At 44.4% G+C, this 26551-nt stretch overlaps 3 protein-coding genes and 1 pseudogene across 6 annotated transcripts; 1 reads left to right on the forward strand and 3 right to left on the reverse strand.

The window, feature by feature from the left end:
* Window positions 1–375: 375 nt before the first annotated feature.
* Window positions 376–2939, reverse strand: LOC120639842 (annotated as a pseudogene).
* A 2-nt stretch (window positions 2940–2941) lies between these two features.
* Window positions 2942–16101, reverse strand: LOC120639818 (clustered mitochondria protein-like). 4 transcript variants are annotated; one of them, XM_039915765.1, is made up of 29 exons: window positions 15949–16056; window positions 15413–15642; window positions 14809–14870; window positions 14540–14729; window positions 14330–14461; window positions 14014–14170; window positions 13072–13265; window positions 12887–12988; window positions 12313–12448; window positions 12102–12230; window positions 10596–10956; window positions 10310–10414; window positions 9555–9673; window positions 9165–9273; window positions 8978–9067; window positions 8414–8548; window positions 8172–8342; window positions 8008–8094; window positions 7420–7551; window positions 7151–7300; window positions 7008–7076; window positions 6645–6803; window positions 6483–6539; window positions 6366–6406; window positions 5908–6027; window positions 5254–5563; window positions 5071–5178; window positions 3939–4004; window positions 2942–3695 (listed from the first exon to the last, which is right to left on the reverse strand). In XM_039915765.1, the coding sequence occupies exons 2-29, from the start codon at window positions 15636–15638 to the stop codon at window positions 3234–3236; spliced, it is 4179 nt and encodes a 1392-aa protein (XP_039771699.1). In that variant the 5' UTR covers window positions 15639–15642; window positions 15949–16056; the 3' UTR covers window positions 2942–3233. The 4 variants fall into 4 exon arrangements, with proteins under 4 accessions (XP_039771699.1, XP_039771704.1, XP_039771706.1 ...); XM_039915770.1 differs by having other exon boundaries at window positions 15413–15645; window positions 15949–16051; XM_039915772.1 differs by having other exon boundaries at window positions 15413–15645; window positions 15945–16048.
* Window positions 16102–19505: 3404 nt separating this feature from the next.
* On the forward strand, window positions 19506–22221 carry LOC120639862. Its single transcript, XM_039915793.1, has 7 exons — window positions 19506–19951; window positions 20225–20398; window positions 20578–20670; window positions 20787–20855; window positions 21053–21259; window positions 21556–21681; window positions 21806–22221. The coding sequence occupies exons 1-7, from the start codon at window positions 19706–19708 to the stop codon at window positions 21956–21958; spliced, it is 1068 nt and encodes a 355-aa protein (XP_039771727.1). The 5' UTR covers window positions 19506–19705; the 3' UTR covers window positions 21959–22221.
* A 15-nt stretch (window positions 22222–22236) lies between these two features.
* LOC120639853 lies at window positions 22237–25791 on the reverse strand. The gene is made up of 4 exons (XM_039915787.1): window positions 24956–25791; window positions 23384–23667; window positions 23061–23288; window positions 22237–22960 (listed from the first exon to the last, which is right to left on the reverse strand). Exons 1-4 carry the CDS (start codon window positions 25449–25451, stop codon window positions 22478–22480), a joined length of 1491 nt encoding a protein of 496 aa, XP_039771721.1. The 5' UTR covers window positions 25452–25791; the 3' UTR covers window positions 22237–22477.
* Between the last annotated feature and the right edge of the window lie 760 nt (window positions 25792–26551).

Raw genomic sequence — 26551 nt, forward strand, 5'->3', positions numbered from 1 at the left:
CACAGCGGACGTGACCGGCATCTCATCAGCCTGCACCCGCCACTGTGCCGCTATTCCCGGCGCGGGGCGGGACTGTGGAACTCTATGCGGACTTGCCTGACACCCCCCGCCACTGTGCCGCCTACCCCTTGCACTTTTCCTCTCCGCAGGACTTTCAGAGGGCATGGGCGGCGACCCTCGAACGTAGTACGGCTCTTGATCGGGGCAAGACTTGGGTGGCGGCACCCTCGACGCCTCACCCCATCCGACGCGGGATTCTACACACTTCTACAGCCATCACCACGCAGTTGACTGGCGCCACAGGACAAGGACGTGCAAGGATTCGCAAGGACGATGGGCATGGGTTGCGCCGTGCCCCACAGTGCTCGGCGACAGGGAGGACCAACTGTTCTCCCCCGGACCACGGGGGGAGAAGTAGACGCCCTCACTGATCCCCATGCATGTAACCCTACTTCCTTGAGTCTATAAAAGGAGGAAGGGGAACGGATCGAACAGGGACGACGAGAGCTCACGCTCATTCCAACACAATCACACCCCACCCGATATTGGCACTTGCCTCAATCAAACCCCTACGCACCAAAGGACTTGGGAGCTTTCCTCCCTCTCTCGCCACAGCTTGTACCCCCTACTACGAGCACTTAGGTGCGAGTAATACAGTGCATACCCCTCTGCTGGACGTACGGCCTCGTCGGCCGGAACCAGGATAAATCCGGTGTCATTGTGTTTCTTCTTGCACCAACCATCTGGAGGCAAGAACGCACAGCATACTCACTAGTTGGTGCTATACCGCGAGGTCCGGACACCGACAACAACACACGCCCGAATCTCTGAAACAGCAGATAGTGCACATGTGCAACATAAGAAAATACACACCACTATTTCCTTAATCTAAAAAAAAAAGAAAATACACACCATGACGGCACTAACCAAATACCACGCTCTGCTCATCACTACGATTTGAATACTCTCATACAATCACAGTAAATGCTATTTTGGCAAGGAATTAATGAATTTAACGATTTGAATTTAACAATGCTATTTTGATACTAAATCTTTTGAATGGTATAAATATTAATAATTTTTATAAAAAATTAATCAAACTTGAAATTATTTGAGAGAGGATTTCCGACGAGGATGCCGCGCGGCTTGATGTTCTCGGTGACCCACCGGCAGACGGCGGCGACGTCCCCGACCTCGGTGGAGCCCATGAGCGAGGTCCGCCCCGTGGACCGCCCGGCCCCGCGCATGTCGAAGGCGACGGCGGTGTACCCCCGCCGCGCGGCGCCCTCCGCCATCTCCCGCAGCAGGCTCTGCGAGCCGCCGAGTTTGGTGTAGGGATGCACCATCACCACGGCCACGGCCCCCGCCGCCTCGGGCTCCTCCCCGGACGCCGGGGGCTTGAAGACCTGCATCATCAGCTTCGCGCCGTCCCCTCGTCTCCACCGGCGGCCACACCATCTCGCTCGTCTAGTCCACCTCGGTTAGCTCAGCAAGCTCCCTGCCCTGCCTCTCTCGATTTGATCTGTTCACTGCTCCGCAGCTCGGGTCCCGGTGGTGTACGTGTAATGCTCCATGGCCGACGACCGACGCGACGTGAGTGCGAGACAAGAAATCGATTCGATAGAGGAAGGGCAGGGCAGAGAACCCTGTTCTCGTTTGCTTTCTGGGATTCGGAATGAAAATAACAAGACTGTTAGAAATCAGTTTTTGCACAATCTCACAAACACACAGGGAGACACAAAATGGCAGAGAGTGGAGAGGAAGAATGTCTGTATTCACTGCTTGTTCTCAACCATTCCAGCTCATGACAATGACCCCCTATTTATAGGGAGAGGCATAAGTTTTACAGTGTGTGAACTAGTTGACTTCTTCCCCTCTTCATTTAATTGGCCACCACCAAAGTCTCTTTTGTTCATATACTGTAGCTTAGACTTTTTTTTTAACTATGCCAGGAGCACTGGCCCATCATATCCATCATATAAGACTCGACAATGAGCACCCACGCCGACCGCATGTGATGTCCAGCTGTCTGGAACGCGCCTACTGAGCAACTCACTCTCTAACCCACCTAAACACACGCACACACACTGCTCAGTCTCCACTGGGGATAAACCCCGGCGCAGCACCCGGTGGATCCCGATGGGATTCGAACGCGGGCGGGTGGGTTCCCAGTCGGGCGACCACACCACCGGGCTATCAGCCCGTCTGCGTAGCTTAGACTTTGATTCCTAACAAAGACGACCCTCAGACGATACAGGATGCGGGGGCTATATCGTTCCGGCCGGTCACTGCCACGCATGGCCCACTTAACCCGTTACTCACGCTCCCGCGCTTAGCCTGTACGTCTTCAGTGTCGAACACACGTCGTCACCCTGATCCTGCCGACGCAGGATCAGGACATCTCCCCCGCACGATCACTTGCTTGTCCCCAAGCACGAGCACTCGGTAAGCTCTCAGCTGTGTTTGGTCAAACCTTTCACGATCACTATCTGGCAGATCCAACTTGTATACTGCTTTACCAATTTTCTCCAGAACTTTGTAGGAGCCAAAGTACTTCATGACCAATTTAGGAAACAGCCCATTCACCAGAGAAGATTGTGCATAGGGTTGCAGCTTGAGCAGTACAGAATCCTATACCTGAAAAGTAACTAGCTTTCAGCAAACCCACACCAGCCTTAACGAACGCCTCGCCCTCCGCCACCTTGCCTGCCTCCCCCGATTTCCATTTTAAAGCTCGGAACAAACCAAAGGCAACCCACCACCTCTAAACCCAGCTGCCACGCGAACCTGATCCGTGCAGAAACAGCTCGTCTCCTGAAATGCCACCAAAGTTCAGGCAATCAAACTTTTATTTCACTACAAGAGCTGGCATTGCACCCGTAATATGGGGCTGCAAATACACAGCGCACATTAAACAACGCACTCAGTAGAAACCAGCAAGTTTAATCACAATTTAGATTAAAATTGGGGTAAAAAACCTTGCACAAAAGGTTAATCCTAAGTACAGTGTGCATCGACTAAAAATTTATTAGTTGCACTGATTAGCCATTACATCAGTAGTGTATCAATGACGAAACAATTGTATTGTTTCTCGTAATGATTATTGAAGAACCCCGCCAAAAATAAATAAACTCTCTTTGCCACCATGTGGACGTGACAATCCCTATGGAAGTAAAAACCAAAATCACCCTAGAAGCTCGAAACTGTTACAGAAAAAAGAACATCTCTACCCCCTATGACTTCTGCTTCGACTTCTGCTTCTTCAACTCCAATGTCGTTCCCAATCCAACCGGTGTGTTGCCAGTTGACTTGACAGATGGCCCGTTGGTATCTGCAGCTTTCACTTCCGAAGCATTTCCGTTTTGAGATGGTCCATTTGTCGCCTGCCCTGATTGCTGAGCGTTGGGGGTGGCAGAGGTGGAAGACGCTGCAGCAGCTTGGTTGATAATTTTGAGAATCTGAGCTAGTTCATTAGATGCATTGTTTGAACCAGGCCCATTGCGCACATTAAGTCCTTTCGCAGCAGCTTTCTTCCGGGCTTCCGCAGTTGCTCGAGCCGCTCGCTCATCGACTCCTCTAAGTCGAGGTACACCTTCTCCCACAACTGCAGCATTGAGTGACCTGTTGACATTTGCTGATCCATCACCTGATTGGATCGCTGCAGCCTTCATTGCTTGTAGAAATGCAGGATTTGCCTGCAGAAGCAAAATGTAAGAATTCAGTGCCTCAATAAATCAAAATATTGGATATGATATCTGCATCCAGTAATACTAAAGAAACTTGTGAAACGAGATAATATACAAAAACCAGAAGTAGCATACATGCATGGTAAAACAGTACTAACCTAAGAGTCCAAGTTCTCTAAGGCAAACAGATCAAGGCAATAAAGCCATATGAATATCAACTGGCATAGAAGGAATGTTACAATTTGAGCTTACCTTCAAGAAATTAATAGCATTATCGGATGCATTGGTTCCCTGGCCCTTTTGCTTCTGGGCGTTAACCTGTGCATAGGTCATACAAATCATAATCATAAGACAAAAAACAATGCCTTTTTCCTGGAACAATTTTGCAGTACCAGTATCATTTCTCGGTGACTGCAAATCTTATATAACTAAGCCTAGATGGTTAAGTGTATAGTTTGTAAACTTCAGTTTTGGTGTTCTGTTTTTCAGATTGGTTTTCGATTTGCAGCAAATGCACCGAGGTTCCTAAGTGGAAAACTCACAGGTAACAATACCTTCCACGAGCAGTTGTCACAAAACAAGCCAACAGAAAATCACCAGTAAACAACCCACAGCATCTGAAACGTACATGCACCGAAATCAAGCAAGACACTGAAATCCCCATGGGCTGCCTCACTTGCTCACTGCATTAATGTGTTCACTGTGGCCCACATATTGAGCTGCTTGGAATTCCGACGCACCACTGCCAGATGTGAAACTTCTAGGCTTAGGGTTATCAGGACTGGAGTGCTGAAGGGCGCGAGAGGGCGTGACAGTGTAGGGTATGTGAGCTACTGGGCATGGGTGGGTCAAGGTGGAGCGGACATTGGGATTTCAATGGCTGAAAACTTTTAGCTAGTGAGATGTGAAACATTCTCACCACATCCCGTCACCACCACTGCCAGATGTGAAACTTCTAGGCTTAGGGTTATCAGGACTGGAGTGCTGAAGGGCGCGAGAGGGCGAGACAGTGTAGGGTATGTGAGCTACTGGGCCTGGGTGGGTCAAGGTGGAGCGGACTTTGGGATTTCAATGGCTGAAAACTTTTAGCTGGTGAGAGAGATGGTCCATGATGGGCCAATGTAGCGATATAACCAGATTCCAAACAGAACAGAACAGAACATGTAACCAACAAATCACCGAGCAACGAGAAACCCGATAAGTTCAGTGGCTTGGTTCAGTTCTGTGTCAATGTAATTATGCCCAGCCCTCAATATAACATATATACTAAACAATTCAGCAAAAATCACAATCTATCATTCTCGTAAACATAATTTGCAATATATCCGTTGAAATATTCTGAAAAGTAGATTGCTAGGTAATGATAAGATTCCAAAAACTATACCTGCTCTTCTCGATGCTTAAATGTATTCAACCAATTTTCTGAGTCCTTAGTCCGTGAGTCATTTTCCCCTAATTGTTTTGCCAGTATATCATATGTCTTCTTTTCATGCTGTCACAAAAACAAACATGTTAGATTGATAGTTTCTAATAATAGTTCTTGCCAATGTTTTATGCCAGAATTAACCTGAATTGAAAGCTTGTACAAGCTCATACAGCTGAACGCAATGGCAAGAGCATGATAGCAAACAGCCATTTGAACATGATCGGGACCAAGAAGCCGCTCATTCTTCATAAGTGCTTCTTGAAGATACCTAAGAGCTGTACTCATATTACTGGCATCCTGATACATCATTGCAACATTTATGAGGGTTGCTGCAACATCCGGGTGATCAGGACCTGACGCCAAACTAAGCAGCAGCAGTGTGCGGGACATGTGTCGCAGTGCGAGTTCAGTTTGGTTGAGCCCATGATAGAATAAAGCCATATTACCATAACTGCAAAATAAAGCAAAAGATATGGGTAAAAAAGATAGGCTTTCCCAATAAAAGATTAAATGCATGTGAAATTAATGTAAAATAAAAGAATAAATTTTAGATAATCTACACATTCAAATATGACCAACTCGCCCAGCAGCTAATCTACACATTCAAATTTTCTAGAAGAAACTTAATAGAAATTTTAGATGAAACAATTTTTTCTTCACAATTTAGTATAAATGATTGGATTTAGTATTCGCTGCAAGTTTTCCGAAGACAACATCAAGTTCGTGGGAGATCGAAAGACAATAATTAAAATCTAGAAGCAATAAAATTGAAAAGAACAAAAAAGCAGCACATGCCTGTGGGCTGTGTCCGGATGATCAAGACCAAGACATCGCTCGTTTATGATGAGTTCTCTATGTTGCTGCACAATTGCTCCAGCTGTATCACCAGCATGGTACAAAACCATAGCAAGGTACCTATAACAAAACAAGAACAAAGTTTTACGGTTTGAATCTTAATGTACAGGACAATAACAGCAAATTGCAGTAACTGCTCTAATCCAGAACATATTTCACACGTCATTAATTGAACATCATATCCCTGATGTAACAGTCCTCTTACATACATGCAATAGCATTTCATATAGGTAAAAACAGTATTCATGTACACACTAGAGTGGCTTATAGGCATATAGCACAATCTACAAAACACAATATGCAGCGTGACATATCCATTAGATAGTTGAAGTTCTAATGATGTGTGCCTTATGAAACAATACCAGTACAGGTCATGTATCAAGAAGTTAGCATATTACCTGCAACAGTTTGCAGCATCCTTGTGCATGGGGCCAGTTATCTGTAATTTCAAAGGTCAAGTAAATACTGGATGTTCCGCAAACAGACCATGCTGTATAAATAGCTTACGTGTGTACCTGTTGAAGCAGTGAGAAGGCTTCAGAAAACAATGCATAGGCTTCATTCAGGGTTCCCTGAAATGCTCAAACGCATTAATAACAGTTCTACAGATGATGAGTAAACAAACAATAACAAAAAATGGTCAGTTTTGGCTAAAAGCTCAACCACAACAGGTATACCTCGGCCATCCTGACTTTCCCTGCTTCCATAAGATTCTTTGCATCGGTACAAGTTGGAACCGAATGCTTGACAACTGGTTGGAGATTTAATATATCTAAGGCTTCAAATGGAGTTGAAGCATCCAGATTGTATTTGCGGGCTGCAATAGTTATCCCTACCTGTTAAACATAGAGTGACAGAAATTAGTGGATGCACAAAGAGTAACATGTGTTAATCTATCAATGGATCTTCTACATGCAGGTCACTGTTTAGTAAAATACACAGAGGGAAAGTCCATGAATGCCCAAACTACTTCAATTTGTCAGCTAGTAGAATAATAATGCTCTACAAACATAAGTACCACAAGGCAGAATGGTACTAACCTTTTGGCAAAGATTGCGGAGAACAGATACCCTTTTGGCCAAAAGCCTTGCATCATCTGGCACTTCAAACTAAAGAAATGAAACATCACTACTAGTGTGTTCTTCAAATAGAGAAGTTTTAAGACCCGAAAGAAATGAAATACCTGATATTTAGATTTTGCGAATTCCTTAATATTAGACCAAATTCCATCAGATGTTAGATGGGAATATGTTGATAAGCCCTTTCTTGAAGCAGCAGTATTGTTTAGTTTCTGGCCCTTCGTAGACTTTGGAGTTTGGCTGCTTTCATGACCCTGAACATAAAATATAAAATTATGAAGTTTTATAGTTACAATAGGAGCAAAAAATATATGCCAATGATATATCAAGACTCAACAGTTGTTCGCAGCCACGCTTTGGATTACATACATACCTTCTGAGTTTTTGATTGGGCATTGCCATGGCTTCCCTTGGTGGAAGCACCCGAAACTTTCCCAACAAAGCAGTTCAAAAAATGAGCAATAGCTGGTCCAATATCGTGATCCGCGCTTTGCCTCAATATTTCCTTGAGTTACAGAAAAAACAATTGGGTAGTAAAATGATGTGAACTGAATGGATTGGTACATGAATAACTATTTCATAACACAATTATGTGAACTGAATGGATTGGTACATGAATAACTATTTCATAACACAGTTATGTGAACTGAATGGATTGGTACAACAATCGAACGCATCTTGCGTCCAGCACTAAAACTATGCAGAAATAATGATAATTCAAGTTACAGGATCAAGGCCCAATTAATTTGAAGTATGGCAGTCAGAAAACAATACATTTTATTATAATTTTACACATTCCTAGTTTTTTTAAAAAATATGGTCCCAATTCATGCTCTCTACCTTATTTTCTACAGATTGTAACCACATTTTAGCTTTCATATAACACATGTCATGCAACCAACAAGTCCCACCATAAAGATCACAATCTCAGGAGCTAGTATGACCAAGAAAGATATACTACCTTGATCACATGCTTTGCAGACCTAACTATTATCTCGGCAGAAAACAAATCCCATAAATGTGGTAAATGTTTGATCATGCCTGCAATCTGATACAAGAATTATATTATGAACAGAATAGATGCAATATAATGTCAATTTCAACTGGGTCAGCTTGGAGACTCACTTTGCCCAGGTACCTAACATTTATCCCATGGAGATGCAGTGCATCGGTTAAAGTTTGTCCATCCATAGGGGAGATATCAAGGGAGCAAAGATCCTGAACAAACTTTGGGATCACTATTTCCAAAAGATATGTACCAGCCCGTTTTACCAACTCTTCATCTGCAGCAATTTCCTAATAATAGAAAACAGTAGAATGTCATCAAATTGGTACAAGGATAACAAAGAGTAGTTTTGAAGACTAACCTCTGGACTGCCAGCAAGCTTGTACTCTGTAAACACATTAGGATTGAAAAGGATCTCGGCATTTGAGTTGATGTTTTCCTCAAGTGTAGGAGCAGAGCTTTCTTCAGACTTGTCATCTCCTTCAACAGAGGAAGCCTGAAATGATGGGAAGAAATTTCCAGCTTACAAATGGGAAAAGATAAACTGTTTACTTCAATGTTATTATCGTCTTAGTCGGTTCAGCCAATGTGCGCACAAACTATGAAACTAATTAAATAATCATGAGGGGTAAAACTGCAACAGTAATTTGTAATATACACAGCTGAATAAATGATATTTTCGGTAATTATGATCATGCATGCAAAACTTGGGGGGGTGAATGCAAAATGCGACCAGTTAGGATAAATTCAAAATCATCTAGGTAGCATGCAAAACTGGGGGACATATCACATATGAATGCCACAATATAACATAAATTCAACGATTTTGCACTATTGGAGTGGCATAGTCAGAACTAAAGGTCAGTAGCTTATTTAAGCATAACGCTTCTGAGCAAACAGCAAGAAGCTTGATATCAGCACAAACCTTAGCGTCAGAAGTACTCGCAACTTGGTCATTGGATTCTTCCGAAGCGTCTGGAACTTTCTGCCTAGTGGATTGTTTGGTCGATTCGGCCTGCCCAAATGTAAATAAAATACAATTATAAATTTCCACAAATTAAACCATGCAACAGCTTGACAAATAAGGTTAAAAGAGTATGCAATGAGCTGACCTCAACAAATGAGGCTACAAGTTCAGGTCTCAACACACAGAAGCGGTGCTCTTGTCCCATGTAGTTGGAATCTCGCGGTGTCACTCTCATCAAATCTAAAATGTAATGCCTACATGAAAGGCAAATTCCAAACAATTTTGATAAATATATTGATAGGAGTACAAGGGCTCAGGCTATTTATGTAAAAGGAAAAATGATAGCTCACAAGAAAACCAAAAATAGAGATACTGTATTTGGGAATGTTTGCAGTTCATGTAATGTGTTGGTACAAAATTGTAAGACTACTTACAAGTGCTGAGCCTTTCAAGCATTGAAAACCAAAAATGTAACAAGTGCTATCATTACTTGTTTAAACAGAGACTAGTGTTTTGACTTCAATAATAAAATTACCTGTCATCACTACCAACAATGCCCTTACATTCGACTGTAGCAGCCAACTTCACAGGATTGCCAGAACCATCTAAAACCACATGCTCTTTCAAATGGAGCCGCTTTGCAGCCTCGACCACCTAAAGCAGCAATAGCCAAAATAGAATTAAGTTGCTCTGAAGAACGAGGACGATAAAAAAGCTAAAAAGTATAAGCATAGATTTGGGTTTAAAAAATGTTGAATGAAATAACTATTGCCGAAAGCTGAGTTTACTGGCACACAGCATAGAATACATATGTGATCATAATATATAGCTTAAGTTCATCACTGCAAGTTTGCCACAAATACATAAAGAATCAAGTGTGATCATTGGAACTTTCATATACACGCTAATAAAATTCTGGTAAAACCTTCAACAGAAATACACAAAGATGCCGGACAAAACCCAAAGTGTAAAGACTCCAAAACTACGACAGAAATATCAGTCTACCCATGCATCACAGGTGCACCAACCACAATTTTGAAACACGCAAATAGTAATTCAGTAAGCAATACTTAGTATAGGATGCAAATTTTAGCTGCACTGCCAGTACTTAAGTAAACCAACTCTTATCAATAATCAGAATATTTGTCATTACAGCATTACTTAACATATATTTGAACTGGACTAGATGTCTCACACTAGACAAAACTATTGAGTCCCCTAGTGAAAAAAAAAGAATCACATCAGCCTTATCTCAACCAATTAAAATTTTCCACTTGTATTAAAACTTACCTTTGAATGGAAAGATTCATTCCAAGATATCTTCTTGCCATTATCAACAGAACCATACAAAAGGGAATCAGACTTGTCTCCTTGAAGAATACCAGGAATGATACTCTACAAGTCCCAAATAATTGGGAAAGAAACAATAGTAGCAGCTTAGTTACCATTTATGGCATCATAAAATAAATACATTAAATTGTTACAAGCAAAAGAACAAATGAAAGCATCCATGATCAAAGCAGCAAAATATTCAAAAACTGCTATATACCAAAAAAAAAATGTTTACTACACAGACCTGAGCTACAACCCTGTGACCTCTGTAATCAATTATTGCCATGGCAAGATTGTAAAGGCCAGAAATATCAGCTTCTTGATAAGCCTTAGTTCCTTTTAAGTCATTGTTTGCAGAAGCATAGGTCGCCTGCTCACTATCTGCAATTTGTGCCTCTGCAGATGCATCTAAACTATTGTCTGAAACGCTGTTGGATACTTCCGTGGATTCGGCATTGTTCATATCACGCTTAGCCTCCACACCCGAGGAAGAAACTTTAGTGCTTCTGGTGGCTCCATGTTGGCAGTCTGGCTTCTGGTCCTTTGGAATATGTTCGTAGTCAAAGTCAACAGCAAAACTGAAGAAAATGTTGTTGTGAACATACCTGAAACATTAAAAAAAACAGGGGTAAGATGGAAATGAAAGTAAAACTATCTTATTAACTCAAATAAGAGTTAATCAGGCATGTATACATCAGAACAAGGTGGTAATGGTTTTGTTCCCACCGCAATCCACGTTATCATCATCATAAATGAAACAAGCTCAACATTACAGTGGTACCAGTCCCATTGCAAAACATATAAAATATTTCACAAAGCTAGAACAATAGCACAAATAACAATATACTCATTGATGTATATGTAGAAGAGATGTAGATAAAAAATGAACTTTGATTGGTAGTCTGCACATGCCTCTCGTGCTTTAAAAGGCAAAAATCTAGAATAATGTGTACCTTGAGAACTAAAAATTACTTTTAGCACATATAAACTGGGAAATGTTAAAACAAAATCTAGGAATGATAGTCTGTCGTTAACTTAAAAAGAGAAGCACACAGTTAAAAAGAAGTTGGTGACATTTGGAAGTACTAAATTTAAACGACTTGCTGGAGAAAATAATATGCTGAATTCAATTCGAACAGCCCAATTGAGTATCCATGGTGTACCTAGCTACATGTCTCTACTACTTCAAACATTCCAGTTGGTGGTGATGGCGTGCCTGCCATCACCACACCTCTGCCCCTAAACCTCTGGTTACGTGCCCACTCTTTCCCCTGAGTCTAATTATTGGGAATTTCTTGTCTTATTCCATTTGCATATAGCAGCAGGCAGCAGCAATCTATATGGTTTATCATTTATTACATTATTCTCACATTAACATGTTAACAGATAATAGATGTAATTGTTTAATTTGTTGTGCCGTTGCAACGGGGACCCCCATATAACTCTTTTCGAAGTAATGTTTGCCAAATTGCAAATCAAGAGTTTCGCTGAAACAGTTGTTTTTGTTGCCGTTGAGCTGGAAGATTAAACAGTTGGAGAATGCATCAGAATTTGGGATAAATCCAAAATCTCCACACATCCAAACATCATGTATAAAAAGTATACTGCCAGCAACGGAATATAACCTTAATACTCCAATACAGCAAATAACCTTTTGATGTCAGGCAAGCTGATAAAGGCAGAAAGCAGGTACATATGTGCTATAAGAAGCATTATACTAATACAGTTGAAGGGTGTTATATTTACTCACATATGAAAACATTCTGGATCAGTTGGATTAATTGGGGGTATGCATCTATTAATGACACCAACTGCCCCTTTCACAGCAGCATCTACAAAATCACATGTTACTTTGTAGAGAGCTCTGCCACGCAATATCCTGCAATTGGCATAAAAAATAAGTTGCTGCCGCTATAAACCAGGTAATCCATAAAGGGCAATAGTTACTGTAACTAAAGAACCTTTCTTGAGGATTGCCATGAGGAAACTCCCGACAGGACTGCAATTCTTCATTCCAGTCTCTCTGCATGCCAATCAGTTCAGTGCCATATGATAACACCACAGACTCTTCAGCCCTGGCAGCATCCCTTCTATGCTCTGTTACACAAAAGAAATTTGGAATGCCTTCAGATCTCATGCATACCAGATTACTAATAGTAAGGTTACATCAAGAAATCTATATCAATCAATATCAAATTCATTAAGAAGGAACTAAAAGGATAAGTGGTTCCAAGAAAAGGCAGGGACAAGCTGAAAAGGAATCAGTAAGGCAGCAATGCCTATGTAGTTTACAGCAGGCATTTGGCAACATGCTGCTTGAACTTTTCGTGCACTCTTAGCTGAAACATGCCTAAGGCTATCCGACCAATTTCTTGCCACAAAAGTGTGAAAAGAAAAGGTAACCTTAGGCAAGAAGATAACACAGTTAAGCCATACCAGCACAAAAGCACCCACATATATAGTATTGAATGGTGTTTTAGTCTTTTAGAGTTGTGATTAATAACAGTCAACAAGGAAATCTGCTGACACAATTACCTGGCACAGGATGAGCACCTAACCATGAAGTCACTGGAAGCAACGACTGAACATTCTCAAATGGATGAGCCGATGCCCTGCAATCCAATACTTCACGAAAACCTTCAACAGATTTGTCCAATTGTCAGCAGGGGCATAGTGCAGTAAGACCAACACCTTACAGAAAAAATCTAGATTTACCAAACCTTTCTTAAACTTGGCACTGATTTTCTGTAGTAGGCCTACAAGAGTGCTGGCCTCCAGGCTTTGTTTTGTAGGTTTTGGGTCCAATATACTTCCATTGCTACAGTTCACGTAAAAAGATTTGGAGCTTCCTGTGATGCAGTATTTGTTTCCTTCTAATGTGACAACATCAATATAAATGAGATCTCCATGTAGCCTGAGCAGACCATCAGCAAGTGTTAATTCCAAGAAAACCCCAAGTCGAGGGTGATAAGATTGTGACAATGTTACAGGCGTTGAGGTTTTAAGACCATTAGGCATACATCTATATTAGCAAGAAACAACTACATCCTCAAATAAGGAATACACAAAACAACAAAACTCTACATTATTGAGAATTGCAACATCAGAGTTTAAAGAAAAACAAGGAAAAGTGAAGCACTCTAGCCCAAGTATAGGCAAAGCAATACAGCCTAAGGTACAATAAGAAACATTTAGCCTCACGCATAGAGTTGGCCAAAACTTAAGGAAACTCCATGCAGTATGCTTCACCCTTTGAGTTAACAATTTTAAAGCACAGGCAGATAAGTTTTGGTTGATTATATTTAAACTCATCAAGCACTCCAAGATTTATGGAAAACAGAAAGGATATAGCACTAAATTACTAGCTATAACCCATTGCAAAATGTAACCATTTTTTTATACAAAAATATAATTGTACTCTTTCTGTTTTCTTCAAAAAGTGCTAACCTTTTAGAACTTATATACATGGCTTGATAACAACACAGTTACATTGAAAGTGAGAGGATCAGATCATATATTTACTGATTATAACTGAAATGGGGTATGAAGTAGTCCTTGCATCAGGGTAATTACGAAGCCTAGCTGACTGATTTTTATAACAAAATGGGGCTAAAAAGATATTCAAGGATAACAATGACAACAATGCCAGAAGTCAGAATTACCTCCGGTAACTTGGTGGAGGATTGAAAGACGAAAAAACAATGCTTTCAACACATTTTATTTCTGCTGGTGCAGATGCCAATAAATTAGTGAGAGCACCAGCACTATCCTCCATAAAATTTAAACCATCAAGCTCCTGAATAACAGTTTTCTCAGAACCTGCTCAGCAGGAGTAGAATCAAAGTCAACGTCTACATCATGTTGGTTTACAACTTGGATGCAAACCGAAGAATTAGTAATAAACATTACAACTAACAAACACCAAACATGGAAAATATAAGTAAACCTGCAGACCAAAAAACGTGGGAGCTGATGTACCTGCAGATTTTCCCTGAGCAGACTCCTGCTGCAGAGCTAAGGATGTGGATAGAGAAACATGAAGACTTGAGAGCGATAGTAGCTCCCTCACACGTCGGAGATGCGACCTAATAGACCTCTCATCATATATTCCTGAAAGAAGATTTAATTCAGCTCCATGAAATCAACAGTGATAGAAAAATAGAATGGAAACTGAAACATGTTACAAACCAGCAACCATCTCCAATGAACAGCCACCAGAAGTTATATCAGCAATTTCAGATATTTCATTGTAGTCCTCTAACTGATGAGTTGAACCATCTTTAGAATGCAAGATTAAATCGTAGCATGTATAGAAGCAAGTCTCAGGAGCGTCCAAGAGAAATTGTTTGACATCAATGACAGAATCTCCTGGGCTTAGCTGTAAATAATAGCATAACATGAAACACATTGAACTAGTAAAGAAATTAGAGGAACAAAGGGCAATTTTTTTACAGTACCTGCAGCTCGAGCTTTTCGCCGGATTGTGTCCTGACAGGAACCGGATATAGATGGAGTTCTCCTGCTTCAGAAAACATGCTTCCTTGTAAGCATATTTGCAGAAATTTTCCATTCCAAAAGCATGCAAGCAAGAAATTCAAAGCAAAAACAACAAACACATAATGCTGAAATTCAATTGGCAAAAGTTCACACAATTCATCATCTGAAGAGTGTGATATAATGACGATGACGACTCTAGCAGTGATGAGCCAGAAAATTTTTATGATATTATATTAGTGCCAGATACTTCTTTCTACTATTTTCAATCTTTACACATCCTACTATTTTCAATATTTACACATCCAGAATCATTAGTGTAGGGCTGTAGGCACAGCCATGTGAAGCATCGCAGCGGCACAAAACACAAGACTCATTTAGCATAGCTTCAGTCCAAATCACATAATCATTAAACCAAAAGTATTTGGGCCACCTGTAAATCTGTACCCATTTAGTATTACTACTACTACTGTATGTCACTATCTCCCCCAAACCCCAACCCCAAAGAAAAACTACTGTATGTAAGTATCATCAGTGAATAAGTAAACGAGCCATGGCTGGCCTCACCTTCAGCTGGCTTTTTCCCCGGCTGTGCAGCAACTGGCGCCTCCCCGTCCGTTTTCTCGGCATCTGCCACGCCGCCCTCGGCCGCAGGGGGGTCACATACTTCCCCGTTCTCTGGACTAATCACTTCGGCGCCGTCAGTCACCGGCACCTCGGGCTCGGCCGAAACGGACTGACCCGCGCCCTGCGCCTTCCCCTTGTTCTTCCCACCCTTGGACTTCCCCGCCATATTCCTGCTGAAGCCAGAAACCAGCACCAGCAAATCTAATGAGTCCAAAAAAAATTACAATTTTCACCGCTGAACAAACACCACGGCTCTCTAAAGCGCCCGGGGAACATCGCCAGCTCCACTAAACCCCGGAACCAAGCCGCAGCCGGGCGCACGATCCGCTGCAGGATCAAAACCCTAAACCCTCCCCACCAATCGAGACCCCTCGGGCTCCGCGCCTCCGCGGGACGCCCGAAGGGGACGGATTTGATCGAATTAACATGCAACGAAAGCGGATTCGGGTGGCCGTTGGGGAGCGAGATTGACCTACCGCCGCCGGCGGCGGCGCGGAAGCTTCGGCTCCGCGAAGATGAGAGGCGGCGCGAGGGCGAGCCGCTGAGGGAATGATTGGGCGAGGGGCTGTTTGGGTAAAGCGGGAGGAGGGAGGCTGCTGCCCTCGCCGGCCGCTCCTTTTTATATGAGTGGGCGGCCACTCCTAAATCCTAATCCCCCAGTGGGCGCTGGCCTCTTGGGGGCTCTGGCCTCTGGGTGAGGCGGTCGGGTCGTGTTTGGTGGCTTTCTTCTCGCTCTCTTTTTTGTCAGAGCCGCTGCGCACGCACGACGCCACAGCGGTGATATTTCTGGCGTCCGGGGACGATGGGCTCGTAGGGGTAATTTGGGTATTTTCCTCGCAACAGCGTGGGATTTGGGAGGCTGTTAGGGTTTTGCCAGGGGTTTAGTAGCGGCTCTAAAGACGCTGGGGAACGCTGACTGATGCTCAGAATCTTTACTTTGGCAAATGTGAAGTAACTCTTGGCTTCTTCTGTGTTAGGCTGGTTCCAACCCCCGCCGGTCGGTACCGACCCGGCTACCGACCCGCACCGGTCGGTAAGCGCGGAAACCGAGAGCGCGGGGCGGTCGGTACCGACCGGCGTTGGAGCCGCGCGCGGTCGGTACCGGCCGGTCGGTACCGACCCGGCCGGTCGGTACCGACTCGGCGTCCGGTCGGCTGCCACATGGCGCTCTGTGATTGGCCAACGGCTGCCACGTCAGCTAGCCGTTGCAATTAGCCGTTTTTGACCGTTTGAACTCCAAAAAATTCGAAAAAAAATTCCAAAAAATCACGTGGTTATTGTGTCCAAAAAATTCGAATTTTTATGTAATTTCCGAATTTTTAAATTTAATAAAATGAGGTTATTGTGTCCATTTAAATTATAAAAGAACACGTTCTGAAATGGTTAAGTCTGGAATGGAAAAGCTGACGTGGCGCTGACGTGGCTGTGGGCTGAGGCTGCAGGCTCACTGATGGAGCGCTGGGGTCGAGTGGGCTGGCGAGAGCTGACGTGGTGCTGATGTGGCTGTGGCTGCGGGCTGGAGCTGCAGACCCACTGTTGGAACCAGCCTTAGCGTTTGTAATCTCAAGTCACGCGTGAGCGCAGTGTTTTGTTTCATGACATCATTCGACGTCATTTGCAAGCGTCATAGTTTTTTTACATGACAGCATAGGTACAGTAGATCTTGCAGGTAAAACCTTAATTTGAAAAAAGGCCTGCACGAGTTTAAGTGTGACGAGATTTGATTTTTTTGGGGACAAACTAGTTACTTTTCGTCTTTCTCCTAAATTGGTGTCGTGTTTCTACTCTAATATTTAGCAAAGTACAAGTAGTTTAAATATAATATTTAGTGTTCGGAAAATTAATAGCGTGTTGTGGTTATATACCTTTTGAACTGCATCAAACTTTTTGTAAAATATCGATGGACAATGGCGAATCCAGCAACCAAATTAAGAGAGAGCTTACCTCTCCTCTCTTCTCTTCTCTTCATCTTTCTCTCCTTTTCTTCTTCCCCCTCCTCATTCTTTGGTTCCAAAAATGGAGAGGGGATTTAGGGGGGTATTCGTCGATCTTGCAAGGTATGGGGGCTTGACCCCCCTAGCCCCCCTTGTTGATCCGCCCCGATTGATGGACCTAGCATATCATCGGCGTACCACCACGTATATTTTGGTACATATTGAAAGAGAACTTGTGCAGATAGGAGAAGAGATAAATTAAGATGCTAAGAATAATAATGGATCGTGGATGTGAAGCGAACATTAAATGGATTATTACGCAATAGTTAATTTCTGGAATCCAAAATAATCATGTCACTAGCTCGTCTAACGTTTTCATCGACCGTACCAGAATGCGATCTAAGCAATGTTATCCTAAACGGTAAACAATCAGTCACCCTTTGTTTAGGGTTTAGTCCGTTTAAACGGTGTTTAGACAGAGTTAAGCGGCCTAAACAGTTTGAGATAATAATATTAAAATATACATATTTATGTACGTAAATACCAAATATGCTAGAAAGTCTACATATTTGCAAATATAAAAGTAAGCATTCTATCAAATAATCTTTTTGGAAGAAATCTAAATTACACAACACTTCATATACTTACAATGCTAGTTAGTTCGATATTGATTGTGGTAGTTGTAATCCTCCTATTGACTAAATTATGAATAAAATAGTCATTTAGCTCATTTAATCATGTTTAACTCGACCTTATTTAGACGGTTTTTAATGGTTTAAACGGATTTATACGGGTCAACTGTTTAATTCACCGTTTAGGGCCTAAATAATACGGGTGACATCTGTTTATCGTTTAAACACTATTTAAATGGGCTAAACGGCCATTTAGGCGAACAGAGTATCTAAGTTTACTTTAGTTACAAATTTTGGTGTATGCTTGGGACGAGATCAATGCGTGTGTAACGTAAGGGCGTGTGAACATGTTATAGTTGCACCCTAAAAATGTTGTCATGGCATTTAGTGTGGTTACTCCATGATGGCAAAATCGAAACGCTTTTGTCTCCATGAGTTACAATGCCACAAAAAGTTATGGCCCTTGTTACTTTTTTTTTAAAAAAAGGTACTTGATTTGAGGTATCATCCGAACCAAAAATGTGCTGATTTTAGAATCAGCCTACTACAGAACTATTGATAACTTGACCACCTCTTGTTTCTCTACCAACATCTCGGGTTGCATTTTATTCATTTGAGGGGGGGAAACGCAGGTGAATAGTGTTCACGTATCACGCAACTCTGTTAAATTTGTTTTGTCCTAATGGATAGTTTCGCCCGTTTGGCAAGATAAAATTATATGGCGCACAGTGAAATTGACTAATAGGATTGGTACCACCTATTAGTAGATATTTGATAGTGTTAATTGGCGCCATCGATAGTGCATACTCATATATTATTTCAAGTGAGAAATATGTTTAATTTTAGCAACAAATCTATCGTTGTTCTCTCTTTGATTCAGCATACTTTTGCTATTCGATCTAAAAAAAACATACTTTTGCTATTCGAGGAAAAAATTATGTGAGGTCAGAAAGCGACTACAGTGAGTAAATAGACATCTCCCTTCAATCGCGTGGGCTAGTGTGTGTGCTCAGTGCAGGTAGCTGCAGCCCAATAGGGACCTAGAGTCTGTTTGGTTGGCTACTAAATTATAAACATGCTAAATTGAGCACATGTCAAAATATGGGCATACCAATCTTTTTCTCCCAAAACCTTGAGAACAATACTTAGTTAGGTGTGCTACTTTTTGAAATCCAACTAAATATGTGCCAAAATTTATAGGCTTATCATCGGGGCATGCCCACATTTTGGTAGCCAACCAAACATGCCTATAATATTTCTTTATCTATTTTTTAAGTTTGTTATGATTATGCATAGTTAGGTGGGTTACTTTTTGTAATTCAAAAGTGCCAAAATTTATAATTTACCCACATTTTAATATGTCCATATTTTAATAGTCAACAAGCATGCCCCTACCTTACCTGCTACCTGCACCCCACCCGGATCGCGAGCATCTCTATCCAAACGGTGAAACCGGTCGCGTGCGCACCCGGTTTGGCGTTCCGGCCCCGACTCTCCCTCTCCGATCCGTTACTTGACGCATCGTTCCTCTGCTCCTCCCCGCTCCAGTCCACACTTAATCACCGCCGCTGCTGTGACGCGCGGGTGCTCGATCCCCTCCTTGCATTTCCATGCTATAGCGATTTCAACTCGCCTCTCCCGCCCCGCGCCGCGCAGCCGCAAGCCCCATGGACCTCCCCGTCGTGGATCTCGCGCCGTTCCTCGGGGCCGCCGCCGGCGGGGAGGAGGAGGAGGAGGTGCGCGCGCTGTGTGCGACGGTGAGCGCCAGCCTGCGGGACACGGGGGCGCTGCTGGTGAAGGACCCGCGCTGCTCCGCCGCCGACAACGACCGCTTCCTCGACGTCGTCGAGCGCTACTTCGCCCGATCCGCGGAGGCCAAGCGCCTCCAGGAACGCCCCCACCTCCACTACCAGGTACCCCTTCCTACTGTTGGTTCTCTGTGTCCTAGGCAGACTCCATTCGGTTTGATGCGGATCAGGGGATGAGAATTTTGGGAATTCGGAATGCTCTGAACCTTAAAATTCACCCTTTTGGCAAGGATCATCACTGCTTGTGGTGAATCAAGACCACCAGTTGTGATCTCCATGACTGCAATCCGTCCTACGACCATATTGATCCATCCTAAAATTGTGCTCAATGTATGTGGTGAAAACTGAAAAACCTGATTTGTCCCTGTTGCTGATAAGGTTGGCGTGACACCAGAAGGGGTGGAGGTTCCTCGCAGCTTGGTTGACAAAGACATGCAGGAGAAGATCAGGAGTATGCCGGAGGAGTCTCAGCCAGCCACCCCTAAAGGGCCAGACCCGAAATGGCGGTACATGTGGAGAGTTGGTCCTCGCCCTGCAAATACCCGCTTCAAGGTTCTGATTCCTCTATGATCTTCTGTGTGATGTCAAAATACTTGCTTTAAGGCTGCGGTTCCTTTGTGATCTTTTCTGTGTGCTGTCAAAGACTAGAAATTGGCATGCCCCATTTATCGTGGATGCGAAAGTGACAATTTGGTTATTCTGGTTATTGAGATGTAATTATCCTTGCTTAGGAGCTGAACTCTGAACCAGTTATCCCTGATGGGTTGCCTGAGTGGAAAGAGACAATGGATTCCTGGGGTTCTAAAATGATTTCTGCAATTGAGGTACATATATGCTTATCAACTTCTCTGAATAAATCCATGTTTTCTGCGTTCTATGCACACTCTACGGTGCCGCTGTATCATACATAACTCAGTTGTGTATCATATTCTTTTTTTAGGTCGTTGCTGAAATGGCTGCAATTGGGTTCGGCCTGCCAAAGGATGCATTTACTTCTTTGATGAAGGAGGTATTATTTTACTGTTGTTCTCTGCACTTTCTAATTCTTTTCTAATTTGTAAATCTACTTGAACTGCACGCTCTTAAAAAAACCCAAGTCCCTTCATTGTGTTTAGTATCTACTCCATATTCCCCTCAAAATTATGCAGTGTGGGATTCATGTTCTTCAATAATCTGATTGCGCTCAATTATTATTGTGGACACTAGGGACCACACCTTCTCGCACCAACTGGAAGTGACCTGGAGCGTCATGGTTCTGAGGGCACTGTTTTCGCTGGGTTCCATTATGATCTTAATTTCCTGACTATACATGGCCGAAGTAGATTTCCAGGCCTGAACATCTGGTTAAGGAATGGTAAAAAGATGGAAGTGAAGGTCCCTGTTGGCTGCCTCCTCATTCAATCAGGGAAACAGGTTAGCTTTCCATCTTTTAATGAATTGTTTGGGGATCAACCTTTTCAGTTTGGAAGTATCATATTTGTCATGTTCTATCTTATGAGACTTGTTTTTCATAGTCCATGATGTTGGCATCATAGAAATCAACCCCACCATTATACATGATTATTTTTTTCTGAAAAATCAAATACTTCCGCATAAGTGTTAAACAAGATAAAGCTGGGGCTTGTTTCTGGAATCTTTGGATGTGGCTGTCAAATAAAGAAAAGAAGCATTGTACTACTCCCTTATTAGGTCTGTTTCTTTCTGCACAGCTGGAATGGCTTACTGGTGGTGAGTGTTTGGCTGGAATGCACGAGGTGGTGGTGACAAAGAGAACATTAGAGGCCATAGCCTTAGCGAAGGAGCAAAATAGAAGCTTGTGGCGGGTTTCGTCAACAGTAAGTTACATCGACTCCCATATTGTGATAGTTTAATCAAGGACTTCATGAGAAGTTGTTGGTAGTCAAATCTTATGCGTTTGCCATCTCATTGACTCACCCGTTGTCTGTTTGTGTAAAACAGTTGTTCTCACACATTGCTTCAGATGCAATTCTTAAGCCGCTGGGCCACTTTGCTGAAACACCGAATGCTGCCTCGTATCCCCCAATATGCGCTGGGGATTATGTTGAACAGGAGCTTTCAGTGATTAACCTGAAAGGAAAGGATGCGTTATAGATTCTATGCAGCGGACAACCCTGGATGTCTTATGACTAACAGATATCAGAATGGGAAATTAAATTGTCAAAGCTGACATTTGTTTCTTTGTTTCCAGATGCCGCTATACTGGGGGTGTGCTTCTGTTGTTCCGAATACACCCTGTTATGTCCCTGCAAACAATTGATTGATCATTCATCTTCATAAGATAGTGGATACCCTATTCTGTACCGTACTGATATTACTTGTGAAAAATGAAGGAAAAAAAAAGTTTAACTAGCAAATGAAGTGCGCCAGTGTTTATCTACCTTGCTGATCAGGCATGACATCCAGGAAAACCAATTGTGAGACTGTTATTCTCGTCCTAGCGCATTATCTTTAGTGTCTAAAGTAGTTCTGAAACAGAAAAGTCTTTCCATCGATCAAAATTACACCTCAAGCAATAAGTTACATCACAAGCAGTTCATTCCGAGCACAAACTCACGGAAATCTACATATGTACAGCGGCCAATTCGGATATCCAAGCGTGTGCAGCTTTCATCAGACCCAGTTGTTGGGCAGCGAGAAATTATGAAACCTGAAGGACGCGTCCCCTGCGGTGTCCCTCTCGTTCATGATCCCGGGGTCCCCTTCCGTCTGCACCCGCTGCTCGCCGTACGCAAACGAGTCCTGCCGGGGCAAGTCGGTGAACGCCGGGGACGGCAGAGGCAGCGGGCAGGGCTCGCGCACCGGCCGAGCCGGCGCGTCCGACTTGCCGTCCCACATGATCACGTGAAGAAGGATCGGCTTCAGGGCGTGGCGGTGCAGGGACAGCTTCTGGCTGAGGGAGACGGTGTCGTAGCACCGGATGGCGCCGGACGTCGACACCATCCACGGCAGGACCTTTTGGCCCGACACCCTCGAGATGACCAGCAGCTTGGACGCGCGCTTCGCCTCCCGGTAGAGGTCCCGGAGCCCCGACCGCGTGGACGGCACCTGGAGGTCGCCGTCGTCCTCCATGACGGACGAGACGTAGATGAAACCCTGCTCAAAGTCGCAAGAGACTCGAGAGTTCAGGCACATTGACGCGCAAGCATTAGAGAGCAGGGAGAATGTGTATAGCGTGCGAGATGTGTTCGCCTACCTCTTCAGTACGACTGATGGCGAAGCCAAGCCTGGCGTCGCTCTCCTCGAGAGTGATCTCCACCGGCATCTCTCCAGCCTCGGCCGTGTACCAGACGCGCACCGCCTTCACGACGCCAATGTCCACGCCGTGATAGTCCTCGAAGCCGTAGAGGCTGGCGTTGGCGAGGTTCGGGAGGTCGGCCAGTGAGCCAGCGTTGACCGTCGCGGAGGCTGTCTCGCCGGAGATCTGCACCAAAAGAGAACTTCGGATCATCGGAAAAGCAGCTGCACAATCTAGCTTGAACCAACAGCATTAACAAAATCTCAACCACGCACTAGTACCTTGGTTAGGAGGGCCTCGGTCTGGACGTTCAAGAACACGATGGGCACGCCGGAGGCCTGGGACGAGAGCAACCAGGCGTTGGCGCGGGCCAGGGTGTCCTCGACGGTGTTGTAGCGGGAGCCGGCGCGGTCGAGCGCCGTGGGCAGGATGAGCAAGGAGAGGAAGCTGCTGGAGTTGGGGATCGGTAGCACCTCCCGCATCTTCTTCTCCCACCGGTAGGACACGTAGCCGTCCTGCAGTTGCGCCTTGCTCAGCGCGCACACCACCCTCGAGCTCCTCGAGCCTGAAGAAATGCAGAAGAGTTACGGAACTCAGATCGATGATTTTCCATTATCTCTGCAATTATGCATTTTTTTAGCTCCGGTTGAAGGGAAAATGAATGATGGGATCAGAAAAAAGTCAACACGGAATCTCCTAGTTGCATTAAGAATTCGAGACAGTATTTTTTAAGTTAGATAGAATGATAGATGAATATTCAGTAATCAGCTAGTGGTTTGTGGTGCATAGTAATGAATCTGGCTAGATGCTGATTCCATTGAACGTGCATCACCGTGTCTGTTGCCTGGAAGTATGCATCTTGAGCTAGACTACAGCAATTGGATACTTTCTTTTTTATATGCTAACAGGAGCTAAAACATTGCATGCGGACCTCCCAGGTTTCATATTACTTATTACCAATAATCTTATGATCCGCAATGTTTACTATGGTGTACTACTTACTACCATGATTTACAGTAACCTAATCACCGGGGTTAGACTTACACCATAATCTGCATCTTATTGGCAACGGCAACAAGCTCGCAAATAGATGTAAAGAGCAGTGTGTTGTTGTCATCTATATCTTGTTTTCTAATAATGTTCCAAAGAATATGCTTAATTACATAGTATATATTGCTTGTATGCATCATCTGGATTATTATACAGACTACCGTATTGTAATTTTTGCTGGCCAAGGCCTTAAGCTACTCTAGAAACTTCCCAACAAACCAGCAGACCTCAACAGTCAACACAACAAGAGCAACAATGCTAAGCACCCCTCTATCCCACCAGACCCAGGATATTCTGAACATATTCATGTACACGAGTACACGACGATCGGATCATGCATTGTACTCCTCGAAGCGACCATTTCTGACTGTCGTAGTCTGTACCGATCCAAGCATATGCCTATACGCACACTGCCAAGCAACCAAAACCACAGTCGTGAACACGCCAAAATTTAGGGAACGATAAAGCACATGTCACCTATCAAAGCCAGCCTACTTGCTCAACTTTTTGTGCACGAAAGTCCGCATGCTGAGGGCACAAGCACGCACCTATCTTCTTTTTTCTAAGTCCAATCCGGCATGTAACGAAAACCACGTCGCGGACTTTTACTTTTCCTCCAAGGGCTAGCGCAAACCGAATCAAGTTGATGTACGGACTAAAAGCGGATCAAAAAATGATGCAAAAAATATCTAGAATTCAATCAGCACGGAGAAGCGGAAGATAAGGATGTATGCTTGGTAGTATACTGGTTGTAATAGCTAGCAAGGATGATGGTGGCTGGTGGCGTGGTGTTGCTACCGTACCTCTGATGGCGATGCACTCGCTCTCCATGCGGTCGACGAGGCCGACGGCGTAGTTGGGGTCGCGGATGGAGCGGAGCACGTACTGGCGGCCGCTGCGGCCGAGGCCGATCACGCCGCCGCCGCCGCCGCCGACGGACTCCTGCGGCACGATGCAGGCCTGCATCCTGGCGGCGGTGGCCGCGCCCGCCGCCGGCGCCAGCTCCCCGCTGCCGCCGCCGCCCTGCGCGTGGCGGCGCACGCGCACCTCGACGGAGGTGTCCCCGCGCTTGTAGGCCGCGTGCAGCAGCTTCTGCAGCGCGTCGCGTCCGCCCTTGAAGGGCGCGGCGTGCGCGGCGGGCCCGCCGCGGCCGCCGACCCCGATGAGCAGCTCCTCCACGACGTCCCCCGTCTGCACCGCCTCGCTGCTGCCGGGCCCCCACTCCTCCGCCCGCGACCCGCCCGCGACGCACTCGATCGCCACCACCACGCCCTGCCTCCTCCCGCTCTCCATGAGCATGCCCCCCGCTCGAGCGCCGCCTCTCTATCTACCGAGGGGGGCCGGAGGATCTAGCTAGCAGGGCGGCAGCTCGCGCTGTTGACCCGTGCGGGGGCGCCGTCACGCCGCCCTACCACGAGCGCAACGCGACGCGACCCGGAAGCTCGGCTCCCTCCTCCAGCAGATTCCTCGGCCTCCTCCGAGCCGGCGGCCGGTAGAAATAGGAGGCGCTTTCCGGGTTCCGGGATGGTGCGGTGCGGGAGGCGCTCGGCTCGGCGGGATTGACCGACCGGGACGAAGGCCGATTGGCCGCGCGTCAGGCCGGAGTACAGCAAGCCCCGCCGGCCCGGTCGGTGAATCCGCGCCCTCCGGGTCACACTGCCACTTGCCAGGCAACTTGTTAAAATCTGGCTGACGTTAGCAGGCGGTGTGGCGTGGGGGAGAGTTGGGGCCCGGGAATTCGCAGAGCGCGAGGTCAGTCCCAGACTGCAGTTATAGAGTCTAAGCCTCAAAGATTATATTATAAAAAACTATACTCCCTTCGTATCAGTAAAAGAAGTCGTTTTGAGTTTGTCTCAAGTCAAACATTTGAAATTTTGACTATAAATAAATTTTTTTGAGTTGAGTTTGAAAATATAAAAACGATGTAAATTGCTTCATCTTGAAATGTAGTTTCATAAAAGTATATATTGACTATATTTTGTAAATTTTTTGTAATAAAAAGATAATGGTTAAAATTGTTTTTGGAGACCGTGTCGATGTCTAAAATGACTTCTTTTACCAAGATGGAGGGAGTACTTCCCAATACAAAGTATGTTACTTTGATTTATATGGTCCACTTGTCTCTCTCACATTCATTCTTGATTTGTGTGAAGATTTAGAGTTTAAATAAGACTTGGAGTTTTGATTTCTTTCCCTCTCTCTTCTATAAATATGTTGTCACATCAGCAAAACACAGTAAATATGAGACTTAATCTCTATAGTCTGAATTGGTACTGTCCCGATGCCACCAACGCCGGCCGGCGCTAGGGCGCTAGCCGAGCTCGAGTGGCTCTGGACCTTCGAGGCCTCCTCCAACCGCCGGCGACGTCGCTAGCTAAATCATATTTTTAATCAATGAA

The sequence above is a fragment of the Panicum virgatum genome, chromosome 1K (genome assembly GCF_016808335.1).
Source record: "Panicum virgatum strain AP13 chromosome 1K, P.virgatum_v5, whole genome shotgun sequence".
NCBI classification, from domain to species: Eukaryota; Viridiplantae; Streptophyta; class Magnoliopsida; order Poales; family Poaceae; genus Panicum; species Panicum virgatum.